Consider the following 20,926-nt stretch of genomic DNA (forward strand, 5'->3'; position numbering starts at 1 on the left):
TTTAAAACAAACATTACGAAAACTAGAGCGGAAATGGCGATCAACCAAGCTTGAAGTGTTTCATTCTGCCTGGAAGGACAGCCTTATAGAGTATAGAAATGCCCTCACTAAAGCTCGCTCAGCATATCTGGCCTCGCTGATCTCCAATAATAAAAATAATCCGAGAGCACTGTTTAGTGTGTTTTCTAGAATTACAAAAAATCAAGCAGGTTCTGAACAACTAATTCCAGCAACTCTCACCAGTAAAGATTTTATGGACTTTTTTAATAATAAAATTGAGAATATTAGACAACAAACTCTAGCCACAGGATCAAATCCATCCTGGCTGCCACCCGATGTGAATGGAATAAAACATAATATAACTGTAAAAGAAAGACTTGAAACCTTTTACCCACTCCCACAATTAGAACTAGAGAAGATTATCACCTCCGCAAACTGTACAACTTGCACACTTGACGCAATTCCCACAAAGTTGCTCAAAGAAGTACTACCAGCTATTATTGATCCTCTTTTAACTATAGTAAACTCATCGCTTAGTCTGGGCCATGTACCCAAAGCTTTTAAACTAGCAGTTATTAAACCTATGATCAAGAAACCAAATCTTGATGCTAGTACACTGTCTAATTACAGGCCTATTTCTAATTTGCCATTTCTGTCTAAGATCTTAGAAAGAGCTGTGGCCCAACAACTTATCTTCATATCTACATAAGAATCATATATATGAAAAATTCCAATCTGGATTCAGGCAACATCATAGTACAGAGACAGCTCTAGTCAAGATAACAAATGATCTTCTTCTTGCCTCTGATCAAGGCCACGTATCCCTGTTGGTGCTTCTTGACCTAAGCGCAGCCTTCGATACAATAGACCACAATATTCTCATAGAAAGGTTAGAAAACATGGTTGGAATCACAGGGACAGCCCTATTATGGTTCAAATCTTACTTAACGGAACGTTATCAATTCGTAAAAGTAAACAATCTAACTTCAAATTATTCTAAAGTAAGATTTGGAATTCCACAAGGCTCTATTTTAGGACCATTATTATTTACATTATACATGTTACCGCTAGGCACAGTTATAAGAAACCATGACATTAACTTTCACTGTTACGCAGACGACACACAATTGTATATTTCAGCCAAGCCCGATGACAAACACAGATTAAAGAAAATAGAGGACTGTGTAAAAGACGTGAAAGGCTGGATGTTGCGTAACTTCCTCCTTCTAAACAGCAACAAAACAGAGGTCCTGCTTTTGGGTCCAAAAGTGACAAGAAATAAATTATCAGATTTAATTTTAAATCTCGCTGACTTTCCAGTTAAACTTGGTTCAGCAGCAAAAAATCTTGGTGTCATAATTGACCCGGATTTATCATTTGATCAACACATAGGTAGTATCACTAGGACAGCTTTTTTACATCTTCGCAATATTGCTAAGATTAGAAATGCCTTATCCCTCCAGGACGCAGAAACATTAGTACATGCCTTTATTACTTCAAGGCTTGACTACTGTAACGCACTACTGTCAGGATGCACCAGCAGCAATTTAAGAAAACTTCAACTAGTTCAAAATGCTGCAGCTAGGGTCCTCACTAAAACTAGAAAATTTGAACATATCAGCCCAGTTTTATCATCACTTCATTGGCTGCCTGTTAAATTCCGCATTGACTACAAAATTTTGTTATTAACATATAAAGCTCTACATGGGCTTGCTCCTGAATATCTTCAAGATACAATTTCCTATTATGAGCCTCCACGTTCACTCAGATCACAGAATACTGGATTTTTAAATGTTCCCAGAATTCAGAAGGCCTCAGCTGGGGGAAGAGCCTTTTCTTATAAAGCCCCCCAACTCTGGAATGATCTTCCAAAAAATGTTCGGGACTCAGACACAGTCGCAATCTTCAAATGTAGGCTAAAAACTCATTTGTTTAGTTTATCATTTGGTAGCTAATGCTCCCCCATAGATAAAGGCGGCAGATCCGGGGGGTGCATGGACACAGGGAATTATAGTAAACTGAGACGCTGGTGCTGTCGTCCCGCCGCTTCTCGCGATCACTCAGGTTTGTTGACGGTGGAGCGGAGGGATGCCAGTGTTTCAGGATGCTCCCGTGTCTGTGTGTCCTCCTGGTTCTCTCCTTTTAGTTAATGCTGTCATAGTCAGATCTGCCGGAGTCATTAGCCACACTCTGGAAATTTTTATATTTTCTACTTTACAAACACAAAACAGTTCAAAACTAATTCCATCCCTTTACATCTTTCCGAGTAAACGACTGCCCACCTGTCTGTCTGGACACTGAGGGTTTTACATTTGTCTTTACATTTCATGTCAAATCTTGTCTTACTGGAATTCTGTGAAGCTGCTTTGTGACAACATCAGTTGTGAAAAGCGCTATATAAATAAATTTGATTTGATTTGATTTGATTAATGGTGATAGTGGTGGTGAAATAAGTAATGGTGATAGTTGTAGTGAGAGGAGTAATGGTAATATTTGTGGTGAGAGAAGTAATGGTGATAGTTGTAGTGAGAGGAGTAATGGTGATTGTTGTAGTGAGAAGAGTAATGGTGATAGTTGTAGTGAGAAGAGTAATGGTGATAGTTGTAGTGAGAAAAGAAATGGTGATAGTTGTAGTGAGAGGAGTAATGGTGATTGTTGTAGTGAGAGGAGTAATGGTGATAGTTGTAGTGAGAAAAGTAATGGTGATAGTTGTAGTGAGAAGAGTAATGGTGATAGTGGTGGTGAAATAAGTAATGGTGATAGCTGTAGTGAGAGGAGTAATGGTGGTAGTTGTGGCGAGAGGAGTAATGGTGATAGTGGTGTTGAAATAAGTAATGGTGATAAATGTAGTGAGAGGCGTAATGGTGATATTTGTAGTGAGAAGAGTAATGGTGATAGTTGTAGTGAGAAGAGTAATGGCGATAGTTGTGGTGAGAGGAGTAATGGTGGTTGTTGTGGTGAAAGGGAGTAATGGTGATAGTTGTAGTGAAAGGAGTAATGGTGGTAATTGTGGTGAGAAGAGTAATGGTGATAGTTGTTGTGAGAGGAGTAATGGTGATAGTGGTGTTGAAATAAGTAATGGTGATAAATGTAGTGAGAAGAGTAATGGTGATAGTTGTAGTGAGAAGAGTAATGGCGATAGTTGTGGTGAGAGGAGTAATGGTGGTTGTTGTGGTGAGAGGAGTAATGGTGATAGTTGTAGTGAAAGGAGTAATGGTGGTAATTGTGGTGAGAAGAGTAATGGTGATAGTTGTTGTGAGAGGAGTAATGGTGATAGTGGTGTTGAAATAAGTAATGGTGATAAATGTAGTGAGAGGAGTAATGGTGATATTTGTAGTGAGAAGAGTAATGGTGATAGTTGTAGTGAGAAGAGTAATGGCGATAGTTGTAGTGAGAGGAGTAATGGTGATAGCTGTAGTGAGAGGAGTAATGGTGATAGCTGTGGTGAGAGAAGTAATGGTGATAGCTGTAGTGAGAGGAGTAATGGTGATAGCTGTAGTGAGAAGAGTAATTGTGATAGTTGTGGTGAAAGGAGTAATGGTGATAGTTGTAGTGAGAGGAGTAATGGTAATAGTTGTGGTGAGAGGAGTAATGATGGTAGTTGTGATGAGAGGAGTAATTGTGATAGTTGTGGTGAGAGGAGTAATGGTGATGGCTATGGTCAGAGTAGTAATGGTGATAGCTGTAGTGAGAGGAGTAATGGTGATAGCTGTAGTGAGAAGAGTAATGGTGATAGTTGTTGTGAGAGGAGTAATGATGATATTTGTGGTGAGAGGAGTAATGGTGATAGATGTGGTGAGAGGAGTAATGGTGATAGCTGTGGTGAGAAGAATAATTGTGATAGCTGTAGTGAGAGGAGTAATGGTTATAGTTGTAGTGAGAAGAGTAATGGTGATAGTTGTTGTGAGAGGAGTAATGGTGATATTTGTGGTGAGAGGAGTAATGGTGATAGTTGTAGTGAAAGGAGTAATGGTGGTATTTGTGGTGAGAAGAGTAATGGTGATAGTTGTTGTGAGAGGAGTAATGGTGATAGTGGTGTTGAAATAAGTAATGGTGATAAATGTAGTGAGAAGAGTAATGGTGATAGTTGTAGTGAGAAGAGTAATGGCGATAGTTGTGGTGAGAGGAGTAATGGTGGTTGTTGTGGTGAAAGGGAGTAATGGTGATAGTTGTAGTGAAAGGAGTAATGGTGGTAATTGTGGTGAGAAGAGTAATGGTGATAGTTGTTGTGAGAGGAGTAATGGTGATAGTGGTGTTGAAATAAGTAATGGTGATAAATGTAGTGAGAAGAGTAATGGTGATAGTTGTAGTGAGAAGAGTAATGGCGATAGTTGTGGTGAGAGGAGTAATGGTGGTTGTTGTGGTGAGAGGAGTAATGGTGATAGTTGTAGTGAAAGGAGTAATGGTGGTAATTGTGGTGAGAAGAGTAATGGTGATAGTTGTTGTGAGAGGAGTAATGGTGATAGTGGTGTTGAAATAAGTAATGGTGATAAATGTAGTGAGAGGAGTAATGGTGATATTTGTAGTGAGAAGAGTAATGGTGATAGTTGTAGTGAGAAGAGTAATGGCGATAGTTGTAGTGAGAGGAGTAATGGTGATAGCTGTAGTGAGAGGAGTAATGGTGATAGCTGTGGTGAGAGAAGTAATGGTGATAGCTGTAGTGAGAGGAGTAATGGTGATAGCTGTAGTGAGAAGAGTAATTGTGATAGTTGTGGTGAAAGGAGTAATGGTGATAGTTGTAGTGAGAGGAGTAATGGTGGTAGTTGTTGTGAGAGGAGTAATGGTAATAGTTGTGGTGAGAGGAGTAATGATGGTAGTTGTGATGAGAGGAGTAATGGTGATGGCTATGGTCAGAGTAGTAATGGTGATAGCTGTAGTGAGAGGAGTAATGGTGATAGCTGTAGTGAGAAGAGTAATGGTGATAGTTGTTGTGAGAGGAGTAATGATGATATTTGTGGTGAGAGGAGTAATGGTGATAGATGTGGTGAGAGGAGTAATGGTGATAGCTGTGGTGAGAAGAATAATTGTGATAGCTGTAGTGAGAGGAGTAATGGTTATAGTTGTAGTGAGAAGAGTAATGGTGATAGTTGTTGTGAGAGGAGTAATGGTGATATTTGTGGTGAGAGGAGTAATGGTGATAGATGTGGTGAGAGGAGTAATGGTGATAGCTGTGGTGAGAGGAGTAATGGTGATAGCTGTGGTGAGAAGAGTAATTGTGATAGTTGTAGTGAGAGGAGTAATGGTGATAGCTGTAGTGAGAAGAGTAATGGTGATAGCTGTAGTGAGAGGAGTAATGGTGATAGTTGTCATGAGAAGAGTAATGGTGATAGTTGTTGTGAGAGGAGTAATTCTGATATTTGTGGTGAGAGGAGTAATGGTGATAGATGTGGTGAGAGGAGTAATGGTGGTTGTTGTGGTGAAAGGAGTAATGGTGATAGATGTAGTGAGAGGAGTAATGGTGATAGCTGTGGTGAGAAGAGTAATTGTGATTGTTGTAGTGAGAGGAGTAATGGTGATAGCTGTAGTGAGAAGTGTAATGGTGATAGCTGTAGTGAGAGGAGTAATGGTGATAGCTGTGGTGAGAAGAGTAATGGTGATAGCTGTAGTGAGAGGAGTAATGGTGATAGCTGTAGTGAGAAGAGTAATTGTGATAGTTGTGGTGAACGGAGTAATGGTGATAGCTGTAGTGAGAAGAGTAATGGTGATAGCTGTAATGAGAGGAGTAATGGTGATAGCTGTGGTGAGAGGAGTAATGGTGATAGATGTGGTGAGAGGAGTAATGATGATAGTTGTAATTGTAGTGAAAGCTGTGTTAGTGTTTTTGTGCTCACAGTAAAGACTGTGTTGTGTTGGTGTGTGTGTGGGAAATGTTGTGTGATAGTTGTGACAGTGATAAGTTTGTACTCACAGTGACGATTGTGCCCTGGTCATCGTGTGTTGTTGTCGTTGTTGCTCCTAAGAGAGCAGTCAATAAACACAGAGAGAGAAACTCCACACTCGCCATTTCTCTCTCCACACTATTCCTTTCTTTCACTCCGTTATTCTTCTGATCGCCCCTCTCTCCCTCTCTCACACTGAGGCCCTGCCCAGTCTGTAAAACAAACTCCAACTCTCCCAGCTTCCCCTCCCACTCCCTTCCTCCCTCTCTCTGTTACACACTCACTCAGAGCAGAGCAGCTGTGGCTGGATTTAAATTATACACATATGGGAACATTGTGTAAGTGTGTGTGTGTGTGTGTGTGAGAGAGAGAGAGAGGGAGAGAGAGAGAGAGAGAGAGAGAAAGAGAGATGGTAAAATTGCTGCAGAATTGTAAAGAGATTCTAGATTCTCACAGAAACTTGGTTCTTGATGGAACCGAGTAGGTTCTGTGGTGCTGCGGTGTAAGAATATCCCTCACACCTCAGTGGCCTCATCTGATTGGTTGAAGGAAAGTGATTGACAGCTCTGGGATCACAACAGCAGTCTTTAACCTTGAGAAGAGACCTCCCACTCTGAAATGTCCCCCGGTTTCCCCTGGGCCCCCCCAGCCCCCAGCCCCCTCCCCCACACACAGAGGTCACAGAGTGGAAGGTGGTGCTGTATGGAGCCGACTGTATACACACACACACACACAGTTTTAACACAACACACAACAAACATACGCAGTGGTTGGAATGGACAGATGACCATAATCATTGTGTCCTGAGGAAAACACGCTTTAAAACCAGGTACGGCCTTTAATAGTGAAGCTAGGCTCCTGGTGAATGTGTGTGTGTGTGAGTGTTTGGGACCTTAAACAAGCAAGAAAAGAAGAGTTAGAAGAGAAGAGTCAGAAGAGATCTTGTGTAATTCTACTGACTGTACACACACACACACACACAGTGTGACGTCTGATTCATTCCACTTTACACGATTCCATCAGTCAGAGACATTCCGGAGTTCACCATCCTGCAGAGTGCTAAACCATTTCCAAACACATTCCCAAACCCTGGAATACTATGGTCTGGAATTAGGGAACATCTGGGAGGAACAGAAAACACTGACCACATTGTGATCACGGGTCAGAGCTGTGTGGAATTGTTTACATCATCCACCCTGCTCTATACACTGATGTTTATTACACACACACACACACACACAGTGAAATACTGCAGGAAATCTGATGCTGCGTGTCCAACCAAAGCTGATCCAAAACAGATGTGGAGAGAGGGAGTGTGAGAATGGGATACACGGCGTGTGTGTACACCTCTCTGTCAGAATGTGTACATCTGTGTGTGTGTATGCGCCTCTGTGTGTGTGTGTGTGCGTGCGTCTCTCGTCAGAATGTGTACGTCTGTGTGTATGCACGCCTCTGTCAGAATGTGTATGTGTGTGTGTATGCGCCTCTGTGTGTGTGCATGCCTCTGTGTGTGTGTGTGTATGCGCCTCTCTGTGAGAGTGTGTGCCTCTGTGTGTGTGTTAAATTAAGAATGCTAAGAATTGCAACAATGAGACACAGTGAAGTCTGTTTGGTTAAAGACTGGAGACAGTGGTGCTGCTGTGTTCTGGAGCTGATGGAGTCAGAATGAGACAGAGAGAGGGTGTGAGACCAAAGACACAGAGCAGTGGGGGGGACACAGAGCAGGAGTGGTGTGACAGTAGTGGGGACATGACAAGGGCGGATGACGACAACACAGAACTGGAGAGGGCCGGTGTAAGAGCTGGGGGTGGGGGGACACAGCTGTAGTGTCCTGTCTGTTTCCTGTTGTCAGAGTGGGCTTCCTGACAGCTCCACATCCTTTCACACCCAGGGACACAGCAGGAGAGAGGAGGGGTGTGTGTGAAATGGACAGTAAGCAGGTAAAACACACACCGAGTAACGACACGGGGGCGGAGTCAGTATAAAAGTTTAATTATGCAAATGTGAAATATCAAATTTAAACAACTTTATTATCAGAGAAAACTAAACAACATCAACATCTGTCTCTAACAACTCAGCACAAACAAACAGCTGTAAAAAAAAACACCCCAGACAGCGCCCCCTGTGGCTGGGACTGGACTCCTACAGGGAGAACACCGAAGAGTCCACACACACAATAAATATAATGCTGAAGGAGTCCAGCAGGGGGTGCAACAAGGGAGGGAGAGAGAGAGAGAGACACAGAGTGTGTGCGTGTGTCTCTGTCTCTGAGCTTGGTGCGCCCCCTGGTGGTGTGTTTAGGAGCCACTGGTCTGTTCAGTCTTCACACTGTGAAAAAATAAAAATACACCATCAGTGTCTGCACTGCATTATGGGTAAACCATGGCTTTATGAACTGCATTGTGGAAAATCTGTGTTTACCTTTTAGACTCATGTTTCTCTGAGCCACTGTCCTTCGACTTCTCCTCCTCCTTCACCTCTGAACACACAAACACACACACACACGTTAATACATATAAACCCCCCATTAACACATACACACCCCTCATTAACACACACACACACACACGTTAATACATATAAACCCCGCATTAACACATACACACACACCACTCTAAAGAGGGAGATTCTCTGATGAGGGAGTGTGAGGGTTCTCTAAAGAGAGAGAGCGTGAGAGAGTGTAGCGTGATGGTTCTCACCGGTTTTCTTCTCCTCCACCTCTTTCTTCTCCTCCTCCACTCGAGCTCGTTTGGCTCCTTTCTTGTGGTTGGTGACGTTCCTGCGTCCTCCCTCCCCCTCATCCTCAGAGTCAGAGAACTCCTCGTCACATGCTATTCTCTTATCAGACGCTCGGACTGACACACACACACACACACAGTCAGGTGGGCTGAGCTCTTACAGGAGAACAGAAGATTAATCACTGAGCAGCAAACTAACAAAAGACACAGTTGCATTAGTAGATAGTACACTGTGTGTGTGTGTGTGTGTGTGTCATACTGGACAAGCGTTTGTCTGGGTCTTCCGTGTCTTCGTCCACTGTATCGTCTGGAATGCTGTCCTCAGGAATCGGCTGCATCTGGACTCCTGGAGCATGGGGCAACATCCGGAGATTCTCAAATAGCCGCTGTCTATACACACACACACACACACACGATTAGGGTTGCTGACCATCATTACTCCACAGACACTCTGTAGTCAGAGGAAGCCCTGCTGGAGGAGGAGAGGGAATAATATGCTGGGTGTGTGTTGGAGACACCTGGTTACATTAAGCAATGCTGTGTGTGAGTGTGTGTTTCTCACTTGATCTTGTCCATGTACTCCTGAGTGTTCTGGTTGGTCATGTTGGACGGACTGATGTGGAGTTTAAAATCAGGTCCAAAATATTCAAAGTAGTCGTTATACGGCAGCTCTGTAAACCACACACACACACACACACACACACACACACACACACACCATTAAAGAACAGCACCGGGACTGCTACAGATAACTGTAAGGATAAAGCCCTGAGGGACCGCACCATCTGGAATCTCAGAGTCCAGAGCCACAGCCGTCTCATACGTCCAGCACCGGGCCACATTCCGGATCGTATAACCCCCACCTCCCAGCATCAGCAACGGCAGATTAAACGACTTTATATACTCCACACACTTCGCATGACCTAGAGAGAGAGAGAGAGAGAAAATTTAGTAAGGTGAGGTAAGGGTGAGGTCAGCGTAGCGTTAGCGTGAGGTCAGCGCAGAATTAGCATGAGGTAAGTGTGAGGTCAGCGTAGCGTTAGCGTGAGGTAAGGGTGAGGTCAGCATAGCAGTAATGTGAGGTAAGGGTGAGGTCAGCGTAGTGTTAGCGTGAGGTAAGGGTGAGGTCAGCATAGCGTTAGAGTGAGGTAAGGGTGAGGTCAGCGCAGAGTTAGCATGAGGTAATTGTAAGGTCAGGGCAGAATTAGCGTGAGGTAAGTGTGAGGTCAGGGCAGAATTAGCGTGAGGTAAGTGTGAGGTCAGCGTAACGTTAGCGTGAGGTAAGCGTGAGGTCAGCGTAGCATTAGCGTGAGGTAAGCGTGAGGTCAGCGGAGAGTTAGCGTGAGGTCAGCGTAGCATTAGCATGAGGTAAGTGTGATGTCAGCGGAGAGTTAGCGTGAGGTCAGCGTAGCATTAGCGTGAGGTAAGTGTGAGGTCAGCGGAGAGTTAGCGTGAGGTAAGGGTGAGGTCAGCATAGTATTAGCGTGAGGTTAGCGTAGCATTAGCGTGAGGTAAGTGTGAGGTCAGCGGAGAGTTAGCGTGAGGTAAGCGTGAGGTCAGCGTAGCGTTAGTGTGAGGTCAGGGTAGAGTTAGAGTGAGGTAAGGGTGAGGTAGACATACCTCGGATGGTGAGGTTAAAACATCCGAGCCGGTCTCCAGAGAGAGAGTCAGCTCCACACTGCAGCACCACTGCACTCGGCTGATACATCTCCATTACCTTCGCCATCACCTACACACACACACACACACACTTTAACATGGAAATGAGTTCTGCTCTGATTTGTTGTGCCTCATCCTCCTCCAAACAGTCCTGGTTAGGGTTTTAGCCTAGTGGGGCTAAAGTTCTGTTGGATCAATGTCCCATAACAAAACTTTGTGTGTGTGTGTGTGTGTGTGTGTGTGTGTGTGTGTGTGTGTGAGTGAGAGAGTGTGTATATATATCTCACCGGTCTGAAGATCTGTTCGTACGATTCATCATCAATTCCATCTCTCAGAGGAAAATTCACAGCGTAATATTTTCCTTTCCCTGCTCCAATATCCTACACACACACACACACACACACACACACACACACACACACACACACACAGACGCAGAGAGAGAGAGAGAGAGAGAGAGAGAGAGAGAGTCTATAATGGACGTCTCCTCTGTAATATTCCTCATTACATTACCAGCCACAATGAGGCAGTGATATAGCGTGTAGTGTGTGTGTGTTTGCGTGTGTGTATAGTGTGTGTGGTTATAGTGTGTAGTGTGTGAGTATATAGTGTGTATAGTGAGTAGTGTGTGTGGTTATAGTGTGTAGTGTGTGTATAGTGTGTGTGTGGTTATAGTGTGTAGTGGGTGTATGTATATAGTGTGTAGTGTGTGTATAGTGTGTATTGTTTGTGTGTGGTTATAGTGTGTAGTTTGTGTGTGTGTGGTTATAGTGTGTAGTTTGTGTGTATATAGTGTGTGTGTGTGTGTGTGTGTGTGTGCTTACAGTGTGTAGTGTTTGTATATAGTGTGTGTATAGTGTGTGTATATAGTGTGTAGTGTGTGTACAGTGTGTGTGTTTATAGTGTGTAGTGAGTATATAGTGTGTAGTGTGCGTATAATGTATGTATAGTGTGTGTTTGTGTATAGTTTGTGTGTATGTATAGTGTGTATAGTGAGTAGTGTGTGTGGTTATAGTGTGTAGTGTGTGTATAGTGTGTAGTGGGTGTATGTATATAGTGTGTAGTGTGTGTGTGTAGTGTGTGTGTGTAGTGTGTTTATAGTGTGTGTGTGTATATAGTGTGTAGTGTGTGTGTTTATAGTGTGTAGTGTGTGTATAGAGTGTGTGTGTGTTTATAGTGTGTGTGTGTGTATATATAGTGTGTAGTGTGTGTATATAGTGTGTAGTGTGTGTATATAGTGTGTAGTGTGTGTGTGTGTGTGTATATATAGTGTGTAGTGTGTGTATATAGTGTGTAGTGTGTGTGTGTAGTGTGTGTATAGTGTGTGTGTGTATATAGTGTGTAGTGTGTGTGTTTATAGTGTGTAGTGTGTGTGTTTATAGTGTGTGTGTGTGTTTATAGTGTGTAGTGTGTGTGTGTGTATATATAGTGTGTAGTGTGTGTATATAGTGTGTAGTGTGTGTGTGTGTGTATATAGTGTGTAGTGTGTGTATATAGTGTGTAGTGTGTGTTTGTATATAGTGTGTAGTGTGTGTATATAGTGTGTAGTGTGTGTATATAGTGTGTAGTGTGTGTGTGTATATAGTGTGTAGTGTGTGTGTGTGTGTGTATATTGTGTGTAGTGTGTGTGTGTGTATATAGTGTGTAGTGTGTGTGTATATATTGTGTAGTGTGTATATAGTGTGTAGTGTGTGTGTGTATATAGTGTGTGTGTGTGTATATAGTGTGTAGTGTGTGTGTGTGTGTGTGTATATATTGTGTAGTGTGTATATAGTGTGTAGTGTGTGTGTGTGTATATAGTGTGTAGTGTGTGTGTGTGTATAGTGTGTAGTGTGTGTGTGTGTGTGTGTATATAGTGTGTAGTGTGTGTATATATAGTGTGTAGTGTGTGTGTGTGTATATAGTGTGTAGTGTGTGTGTATATATAGTGTGTAGTGTGTAGTGTGTGTATATAGTGTGTAGTGTGTGTGTATATATAGTGTGTAGTGTGTAGTGTGTGTGTGTGTATATATAGTGTGTAGTGTGTAGTGTGTGTGTGTGTATATAGTGTGTAGTGTGTGTGTGTGTGTGTATATAGTGTGTAGTGTGTGTGTGTGTGTATATAGTGTGTAGTGTGTGTGTATATATAGTGTGCGTGTGTGTATATAGTGTGTAGTGTGTGTGTGTGTGTGTGTGTATATAGTGTGTGTGTGTGTGTGTACCCGCAGGTCTCCAGTTCCAGGGAAGTATTCTCCGTATTTGTGGAAGGAGACGGTCATGACTCGGTCAGTGGTGTAGAACGCCTCCTCCACTCCGTCGCCGTGGTGAATATCAATGTCTATATACAGCACCCTCTGATGGTACCTGAGAGGACACACACACACACACACACACACACACACAACATTAGAACACAGATACACATCCAACACACACATCTATTAGCCAACCGGAGCTCAATGTGATCCAATCAGGGCAGAGAGGGCGGGGCTTACTTCAGCAGCTCCAGGATGGCGAGGACAATGTCATTGACGTAACAGAAACCTGACGCCTCAGACTTCTTCGCATGATGTAAACCTCCCGCCCAGTTCACAGCTATATCAGTCTGCTGTCTGTTCAGCTTCACTGCCCCGGCTGAACACACACACACACACACACACACACTTCTTTACTAAAGTCTATAACAGGGTTATTATATTCATATTAATTACTGAAACGGCAAAACTCTGGACTCGTGTTTTATTCTCGGAGCTGTGTGTGTGAGAAAATACTGTCATCTACAAAAAGAGGAATTGCAGAAAAAAGCCCTGCCTTATTTTAACATTTAGCATAACACACTGCGACAGATGAGTCACACACACACACACACACACACACTGACCTGCTGACCCTCCGGTGGACAACTGACAGAACTCGAACAGTCCGTCAAACACTGGACAGTCTTCGCCGACATTAACTACAGAGAGAGAGAGAGAGAGAGAGAGAGAGACAAGAAAATAAAACCCCTAACATTTAAAGTTCATGGAGACTGCCACAGGGTGGGTTCCGCTCTGGGATTGGAACCCTGCTCATCAGCATGTCCACTACACTGTCCAATCACACGTGGATCATAGTCTACAGGAGGCTACAGCAAAACAGCTGCAGGAAACAAGAGGAGTCTTTGACTTTCTGATTGTGTGTGTGTGTGTGTGTGTGTGTGTGTGTGTGTGTAAAAACTCACATCGCTGCATCTGTTTGCTGAACTCAGACATGTTATCTGGGCGAATGGAGCGCAGGAACTTGATGTAGTCGTCGCTGTGGTACTTTGTCATTTCCTCTGCTGTGGCTTTATGAGGCCGCTACACACACACACACACACACACACACTTATTAGCCTGGAGTTCAACAGGGATCATTTAACACATTCTGAAATGACCCCAGATCTATGAGTGCGGTGTGAGGTGGAGAGTGGAAGGCATCTCTGAAGTTGTCTCTGAGTGTTTATAGTCCTCAGAGTGGGTCGCCATGACTGGAGCCGCCATGTTTAACATAGGTTTAGTACAGAATGATACATCCAGGCCACTAGGGGTCAGCGTAACAGAACACCTCTGACTACAGTTCATTTAACTCAGGAAATGAATGTTGTGTTTTTATTCATTGAACAGTCTTATTAATGACTCATTATCATCAGTATAATTATTGTTATTGATGTTATAAACTCACGTAAATCTCCATCTTGCGGTAGAGGCCGTAGTTCAGCAGCAGGTTGTGGGTCATTCGGATGCGGTGCGGTTTCATGGGGTGACCCTGACCGTAATAATAGTTCCCGATGTCACCTGTAACACAGGCACCGTCACCATGGAAACGCCCAGGTGAGGAACAGAGCACAGGAGTTACAGTCCGGTCCTGTTCCGGATTTTACACCGGGCCCAAATGTTTCACACTTTACAGTTTCAGCCTGGGAACCCAACACAGGACCTCCTATCAGACCTTCCACCTTAAGTGATGCCGCTCCTCCTGTCTGGGGCGCTAAATTTAAGAATTAAAATGCCCAATTCCACCTTAAATTAAAAACTTCCACCTTAAAAGCTGCGTCTGTTCTCCTCCGGCGCACAACAGACAAACTCGGTCATTTCCATTCCACCTTAAATGAAAGGGTAAATCGTGATCTAGTGTCGCTCACTCGAAGCTGCTGCATCATTTAAGGTGGAATTAAAAGCTGAACTACCCGTTTAAGGTGGATCAGAAGATTCACATAATGAGACACAAAGCGCAGCCGCTGAGCTTTAGCCTGAGAGCTAACGGAGCCCCGGGTCTCGCGGCGGCTGTTCCTCGCTCTGTAAACCCACTGGGACTAAACTACACCCGGGCGTTCTTCTCTGTCTCTGACCGCTCGAGGCTCAGCGAGCTCTCCACGGCCCTAGCGCGAGCTCTCCCCGCTACACTCTCTACCTCAACCCGCCAGGCCGCGATAGCGTCCTCATCCACCTTAAATCTCCTCTTACCGTCATAATAATAACACACTTTCTTCTTGGAGCCCTGCAGAGTGAACGCCATAATCCGAACACCGTTCCGAGCCCCGAGAAGAAACCGAATTAAAAAAAAACCCGGAGAAAAGAGGCATACAGCGCTGCGAGCCGCGGACACGGGGCGGGGCTTACTACTACGGGGGTGGGGTTTCACACTGCACACCGGAAGGCTACGGGTTTCTTAGCATAACTTCATGTACTTCGGCTTAACATCAACAGGTTTAGATAGGAGTTCCTCTGGTGTGTGGAACAGTGGAACTGTGTTCTCTGGAGCGATGGAGTTCCTCTGGTGTGTGGAACAGTGGAACTGTGTTCTCTGGAGTGATGGGGTTCCTCTGGTGTGTGGAACAGTGGAACTGTGTTCTCTGGAGTGATGGGGATCCTCTGGTGTGTGGAACAGTGGAACTGTGTTCTCTGGAGTGATGGAGTTCCTCTGGTGTGTGGAACAGTGGAACTGTGTTCTCTGGAGTGATGGGGATCCTCTGGTGTGTGGAACAGTGGAACTGTGTTCTCTGGAGTGATGGAGTTCCTCTGGTGTGTGGAACAGTGGAACTGTGTTCTCTGGAGTGATGGGGTTCCTCTGGTGTGTGGAACAGTGGAACTGTGTTCTCTGGAGTGATGGGGTTCCTCTGGTGTGTGGAACAGTGGAACTGTGTTCTCTGGAGTGATGGGGTTCCTCTGGTGTGTGGAACAGTGGAACTGTGTTCTCTGGAGTGATGGGGATCCTCTGGTGTGTGGAACAGTGGAACTGTGTTCTCTGGAGTGATGGGGATCCTCTGGTGTGTGGAACAGTGGAACTGTGTTCTCTGGAGTGATGGAGTTCCTCTGGTGTGTGGAACAGTGGAACTGTGTTCTCCGGAGTGATGGAGTTCCTCTGGTGTGTGGAACAGTGGAACTGTGTTCTCTGGAGTGATGGGGTTCCTCTGGTGTGTGGAACAGTGGAACTGTGTTCTCTGGAGTGATGGGGTTCCTCTGGTGTGTGGAACAGTGGAACTGTGTTCTCTGGAGTGATGGAGTTCCTCTGGTGTGTGGAACAGTGGAACTGTGTTCTCTGGAGTGATGGGGATCCTCTGGTGTGTGGAACAGTGGAACTGTGTTCTCTGGAGTGATGGAGTTCCTCTGGTGTGTGGAACAGTGGAACTGTGTTCTCTGGAGTGATGGAGTTCCTCTGGTGTGTGGAACAGTGGAACTGTGTTCTCCGGAGTGATGGAGTTCCTCTGGTGTGTGGAACAGTGGAACTGTGTTCTCTGGAGTGATGGGGTTCCTCTGGTGTGTGGAACAGTGGAACTGTGTTCTCTGGAGTGATGGGGTTCCTCTGGTGTGTGGAACAGTGGAACTGTGTTCTCTGGAGCGATGGGGTTCCTCTGGTGTGTGGAACAGTGGAACTGTGTTCTCTGGAGTGATGGGGATCCTCTGGTGTGTGGAACAGTGGAACTGTGTTCTCTGGAGTGATGGAGTTCCTCTGGTGTGTGGAACAGTGGAACTGTGTTCTCCGGAGTGATGGAGTTCCTCTGGTGTGTGGAACAGTGGAACTGTGTTCTCTGGAGTGATGGGGTTCCTCTGGTGTGTGGAACAGTGGAACTGTGTTCTCTGGAGTGATGGGGATCCTCTGGTGTGTGGAACAGTGGAACTGTGTTCTCTGGAGTGATGGAGTTCCTCTGGTGTGTGGAACAGTGGAACTGTGTTCTCTGGAGTGATGGAGTTCCTCTGGTGTGTGGAACAGTGGAACTGTGTTCTCCGGAGTGATGGAGTTCCTCTGGTGTGTGGAACAGTGGAACTGTGTTCTTTGGAGTGATGGGGTTCCTCTGGTGTGTGGAACAGTGGAACTGTGTTCTCTGGAGTGATGGGGTTCCTCTGGTGTGTGGAACAGTGGAACTGTGTTCTCTGGAGCGATGGGGTTCCTCTGGTGTGTGGAACAGTGGAACTGTGTTCTCTGGAGTGATGGGGTTCCTCTGGAGTGTGGAACAGTGGAACTGTGTTCTCTGGAGTGATGGGGTTCCTCTGGTGTGTGGAACAGTGGAACTGTGTTCTCTGGAGTGATGGGGATCCTCTGGTGTGTGGAACAGTGGAACTGTGTTCTCTGGAGTGATGGAGTTCCTCTGGTGTGTGGAACAGTGGAACTGTGTTCTCCGGAGTGATGGAGTTCCTCTGGTGTGTGGAACAGTGGAACTGTGTTCTCTGGAGTGATGGGGTTCCTCTGGTGTGTGGAACAGTGGAACTGTGTTCTCTGGAGTGATGGGGTTCCTCTGGTGTGTGGAACAGTGGAACTGTGTTCTCTGGAGTGATGGAGTTCCTCTGGTGTGTGGAACAGTGGAACTGTGTTCTCTGGAGTGATGGGGATCCTCTGGTGTGTGGAACAGTGGAACTGTGTTCTCTGGAGTGATGGAGTTCCTCTGGTGTGTGGAACAGTGGAACTGTGTTCTCTGGAGTGATGGAGTTCCTCTGGTGTGTGGAACAGTGGAACTGTGTTCTCCGGAGTGATGGAGTTCCTCTGGTGTGTGGAACAGTGGAACTGTGTTCTCTGGAGTGATGGGGTTCCTCTGGTGTGTGGAACAGTGGAACTGTGTTCTCTGGAGCGATGGGGTTCCTCTGGTGTGTGGAACAGTGGAACTGTGTTCTCTGGAGCGATGGGGTTCCTCTGGTGTGTGGAACAGTGGAACTGTGTTCTCTGGAGCGATGGGTTTCCTCTGGTGTGTGGAACAGTGGAACTGTGTTCTCTGGAGCGATGGGGTTCCTCTGGTGTGTGGAACAGTGGAACTGTGTTCTCTGGAGCGATGGGGTTCCTCTGGTGTGTGGAACAGTGGAACTGTGTTCTCTGGAGTGACGGGGTTCCTCTGGTGTGTGGAACAGTGGAACTGTGTTCTCTGGAGCGATGGGGTTCCTCTGGTGTGTGGAACAGTGGAACTGTGTTCTCTGGAGCGATGGGGTTCCTCTGGTGTGTGGAACAGTGGAACTGTGTTCTCTGGAGCGATGGGGTTCCTCTGGTGTGTGGAACAGTGGAACTGTGTTCTCTGGAGCGATGGGGTTCCTCTGGTGTGTGGAACAGTGGAACTGTGTTCTCTGGAGCGATGGGGTTCCTCTGGTGTGTGGAACAGTTGAACTGTGTTCTCTGGAGTGATGGGGTTCCTCTGGTGTGTGGAACAGTGGAACTGTGTTCTCTGGAGTGATGGGGTTCCTCTGGTGTGTGGAACAGTGGAACTGTGTTCCCTGGAGTGATGGAGTTCCTCTGGTGTGTGGAACAGTGGAACTGTGTTCTCTGGAGTGATGGGGTTCCTCTGGTGTGTGGAACAGTGGAACTGTGTTCTCTGAAGTGATGGGGTTCCTCTGGTGTGTGGAACAGTGGAACTGTGTTCTCTGGAGTGATGGGGATCCTCTGGTGTGTGGAACAGTGGAACTGTGTTCTCTGGAGTGATGGAGTTCCTCTGGTGTGTGGAACAGTGGAACTGTGTTCTCTGGAGTGATGGGGATCCTCTGGTGTGTGGAACAGTGGAACTGTGTTCTCTGGAGTGATGGAGTTCCTCTGGTGTGTGGAACAGTGGAACTGTGTTCTCTGGAGTGACGGGGTTCCTCTGGTGTGTGGAACAGTGGAACTGTGTTCTCTGGAGCGATGGGGTTCCTCTGGTGTGTGGAACAGTGGAACTGTGTTCTCTGGAGTGACGGGGTTCCTCTGGTGTGTGGAACAGTGGAACTGTGTTCTCTGGAGCGATGGGGTTCCTCTGGTGTGTGGAACAGTGGAACTGTGTTCTCTGGAGCGATGGGGTTCCTCTGGTGTGTGGAACAGTGGAACTGTGTTCTCTGGAGCGATGGGGTTCCTCTGGTGTGTGGAACAGTGGAACTGTGTTCTCTGGAGTGACGGGGTTCCTCTGGTGTGTGGAACAGTGGAACTGTGTTCTCTGGAGCGATGGGGTTCCTCTGGTGTGTGGAACAGTGGAACTGTGTTCTCTGGAGCGATGGGGTTCCTCTGGTGTGTGGAACAGTGGAACTGTGTTCTCTGGAGTGATGGGGTTCCTCTGGTGTGTGGAACAGTGGAACTGTGTTCTCTGGAGTGATGGGGTTCCTCTGGTGTGTGGAACAGTGGAACTGTGTTCTCTGAAGTGACGGGGTTCCTCTGGTGTGTGGAACAGTGGAACTGTGTTCTCTGGAGCGATGGGGTTCCTCTGGTGTGTGGAACAGTGGAACTGTGTTCTCTGGAGTGATGGAGTTCCTCTGGTGTGTGGAACAGTGGAACTGTGTTCTCTGGAGCGATGGGGTTCCTCTGGTGTGTGGAACAGTGGAACTGTGTTCTCTGGAGTGACGGGGTTCCTCTGGTGTGTGGAACAGTGGAACTGTGTTCTCTGGAGCGATGGGGTTCCTCTGGTGTGTGGAACAGTGGAACTGTGTTCTCTGGAGCGATGGGGTTCCTCTGGTGTGTGGAACAGTGGAACTGTGTTCTCTGGAGTGATGGGGTTCCTCTGGTGTGTGGAACAGTGGAACTGTGTTCTCTGGAGTGATGGGGTTCCTCTGGTGTGTGGAACAGTGGAACTGTGTTCTCTGAAGTGACGGGGTTCCTCTGGTGTGTGGAACAGTGGAACTGTGTTCTCTGGAGCGATGGGGTTCCTCTGGTGTGTGGAACAGTGGAACTGTGTTCTCTGGAGCGATGGGGTTCCTCTGGTGTGTGGAACAGTGGAACTGTGTTCTCTGGAGCGATGGGGTTCCTCTGGTGTGTGGAACAGTGGAACTGTGTTCTCTGGAGCGATGGGGTTCCTCTGGTGTGTGGAACAGTGGAACTGTGTTCTCTGGAGCGATGGGGTTCCTCTGGTGTGTGGAACAGTGGAACTGTGTTCTCTGGAGCGATGGGGTTCCTCTGGTGTGTGGAACAGTGGAACTGTGTTCTCTGGAGCGACGGGGTTCCTCTGGTGTGTGGAACAGTGGAACTGTGTTCTCTGGAGCGATGGGGTTCCTCTGGTGTGTGGAACAGTGGAACTGTGTTCTCTGGAGCGATGGGGTTCCTCTGGTGTGTGGAACAGTGGAACTGTGTTCTCTGGAGCGATGGGGTTCCTCTGGTGTGTGGAACAGTGGAACTGTGTTCTCTGGAGCGATGGGGTTCCTCTGGTGTGTGGAACAGTGGAACTGTGTTCTCTGAAGTGATGGGGTTCCTCTGGTGTGTGGAACAGTGGAACTGTGTTCTCTGGAGTGATGGAGTTCCTCTGGTGTGTGGAACAGTGGAACTGTGTTCCCTGGAGTGATGGGGTTCCTCTGGTGTGTGGAACAGTGGAACTGTATTCTCTGGAGAGATGTATGGTGTGTGTGATCCAGACCTTACTGATTGATGAGTGTGTGAAAGTCTACAACTCAAACTCTGCAGCCCCACACTTGAGAAAGTATTACATAGTGACATTGACATAGTAATAGTAACCTAGCAACAAAAGACTGTAAACAGTGACCTAGAAACCTTTACCAAATAACAATAACCTAGCAACCATGACATAGTAATATTATCCTAGCAACAGTGACCTAGTAACTGTTACACACCTACCCTCGGTCCCACCCTCGGTCCCAGCTCTAGCCCTAAGCCCTAGGCCCTTCCTGGAAGTGTGCACTTTGATGAAGTTTGATGATGTTGAGGGATCGCGGGGTCAGAGCATTAAGAGCAGAACGGGACGCTCCCCCTTCAGATGTTTACATCACTGCGGGTTAAACACGAAACACAGCGGCTTCCAGTCGAACCAGGCTCTAATTTAGTGTTTTATTCAACACTTTAACAGAAATGTATCTAAAGTGGTGGAGAGTATCTTTTATAATGATCTCATTAATATTTAGAGGCTGTGACCCACAAGCTTTTAACGTTCTGCTCTTTTACTGAACGAAGTCATCTCGTCTCTCTGTAGCCCTCACTGCACACAGCTGTTAGAACCTTCTGGAAAACTCCAGAGAGAGCTGCTCAGAGCTGATTACTGTCTGTGACCTTCACACGGAGATGGATCACTTCTGCGTTAACTTCCTGTTTCTTCATCAGGGTTAGATTAGTTCTGTTTGATAAAGAAGGAGACTTTTGTTTATTTCTGTGTTTATTTATTAATATTTACAGAAATAAAGAGCACAGTCACATTATTATTAATTATTTATTCATTATTATTTACTCTTCTTTACAGAGAATACACACACACAGACACAGACACACACA

At 45.9% G+C, this 20,926-nt stretch overlaps 2 protein-coding genes across 3 annotated transcripts in view; both read right to left on the minus strand.

The window, feature by feature from the left end:
- Positions 1-6,018, minus strand: part of lama4 (laminin, alpha 4) — a 47,531-nt gene extending 41,513 nt beyond the window's left edge. For both annotated transcript variants that reach the window (XM_066676795.1, XM_066676794.1), the window contains exon 1: positions 5,909-6,018. In XM_066676795.1, coding sequence (XP_066532892.1) covers positions 5,909-6,004 — 96 coding nt within the window. In that variant the 5' untranslated portion in view covers positions 6,005-6,018. The remainder of the gene's footprint in view (positions 1-5,908) is intronic.
- Positions 6,019-7,861: 1,843 nt separating this feature from the next.
- On the minus strand, positions 7,862-14,897 carry LOC136701737 (histone deacetylase 2). The gene is made up of 14 exons (XM_066676419.1): positions 14,740-14,897; positions 13,958-14,070; positions 13,476-13,593; positions 13,137-13,211; positions 12,751-12,889; positions 12,478-12,619; positions 10,564-10,656; positions 10,238-10,346; positions 9,400-9,540; positions 9,180-9,288; positions 8,877-9,007; positions 8,579-8,734; positions 8,301-8,358; positions 7,862-8,207 (listed from the first exon to the last, which is right to left on the minus strand). Exons 1-14 carry the CDS (start codon positions 14,789-14,791, stop codon positions 8,177-8,179), a joined length of 1,467 nt encoding a protein of 488 aa, XP_066532516.1. The 5' UTR covers positions 14,792-14,897; the 3' UTR covers positions 7,862-8,176.
- Positions 14,898-20,926: the final 6,029 nt, after the last annotated feature.

This window comes from Hoplias malabaricus, chromosome 7 (genome assembly GCF_029633855.1).
Source record: "Hoplias malabaricus isolate fHopMal1 chromosome 7, fHopMal1.hap1, whole genome shotgun sequence".
In the NCBI taxonomy this organism is placed as follows: Eukaryota; Metazoa; Chordata; class Actinopteri; order Characiformes; family Erythrinidae; genus Hoplias; species Hoplias malabaricus.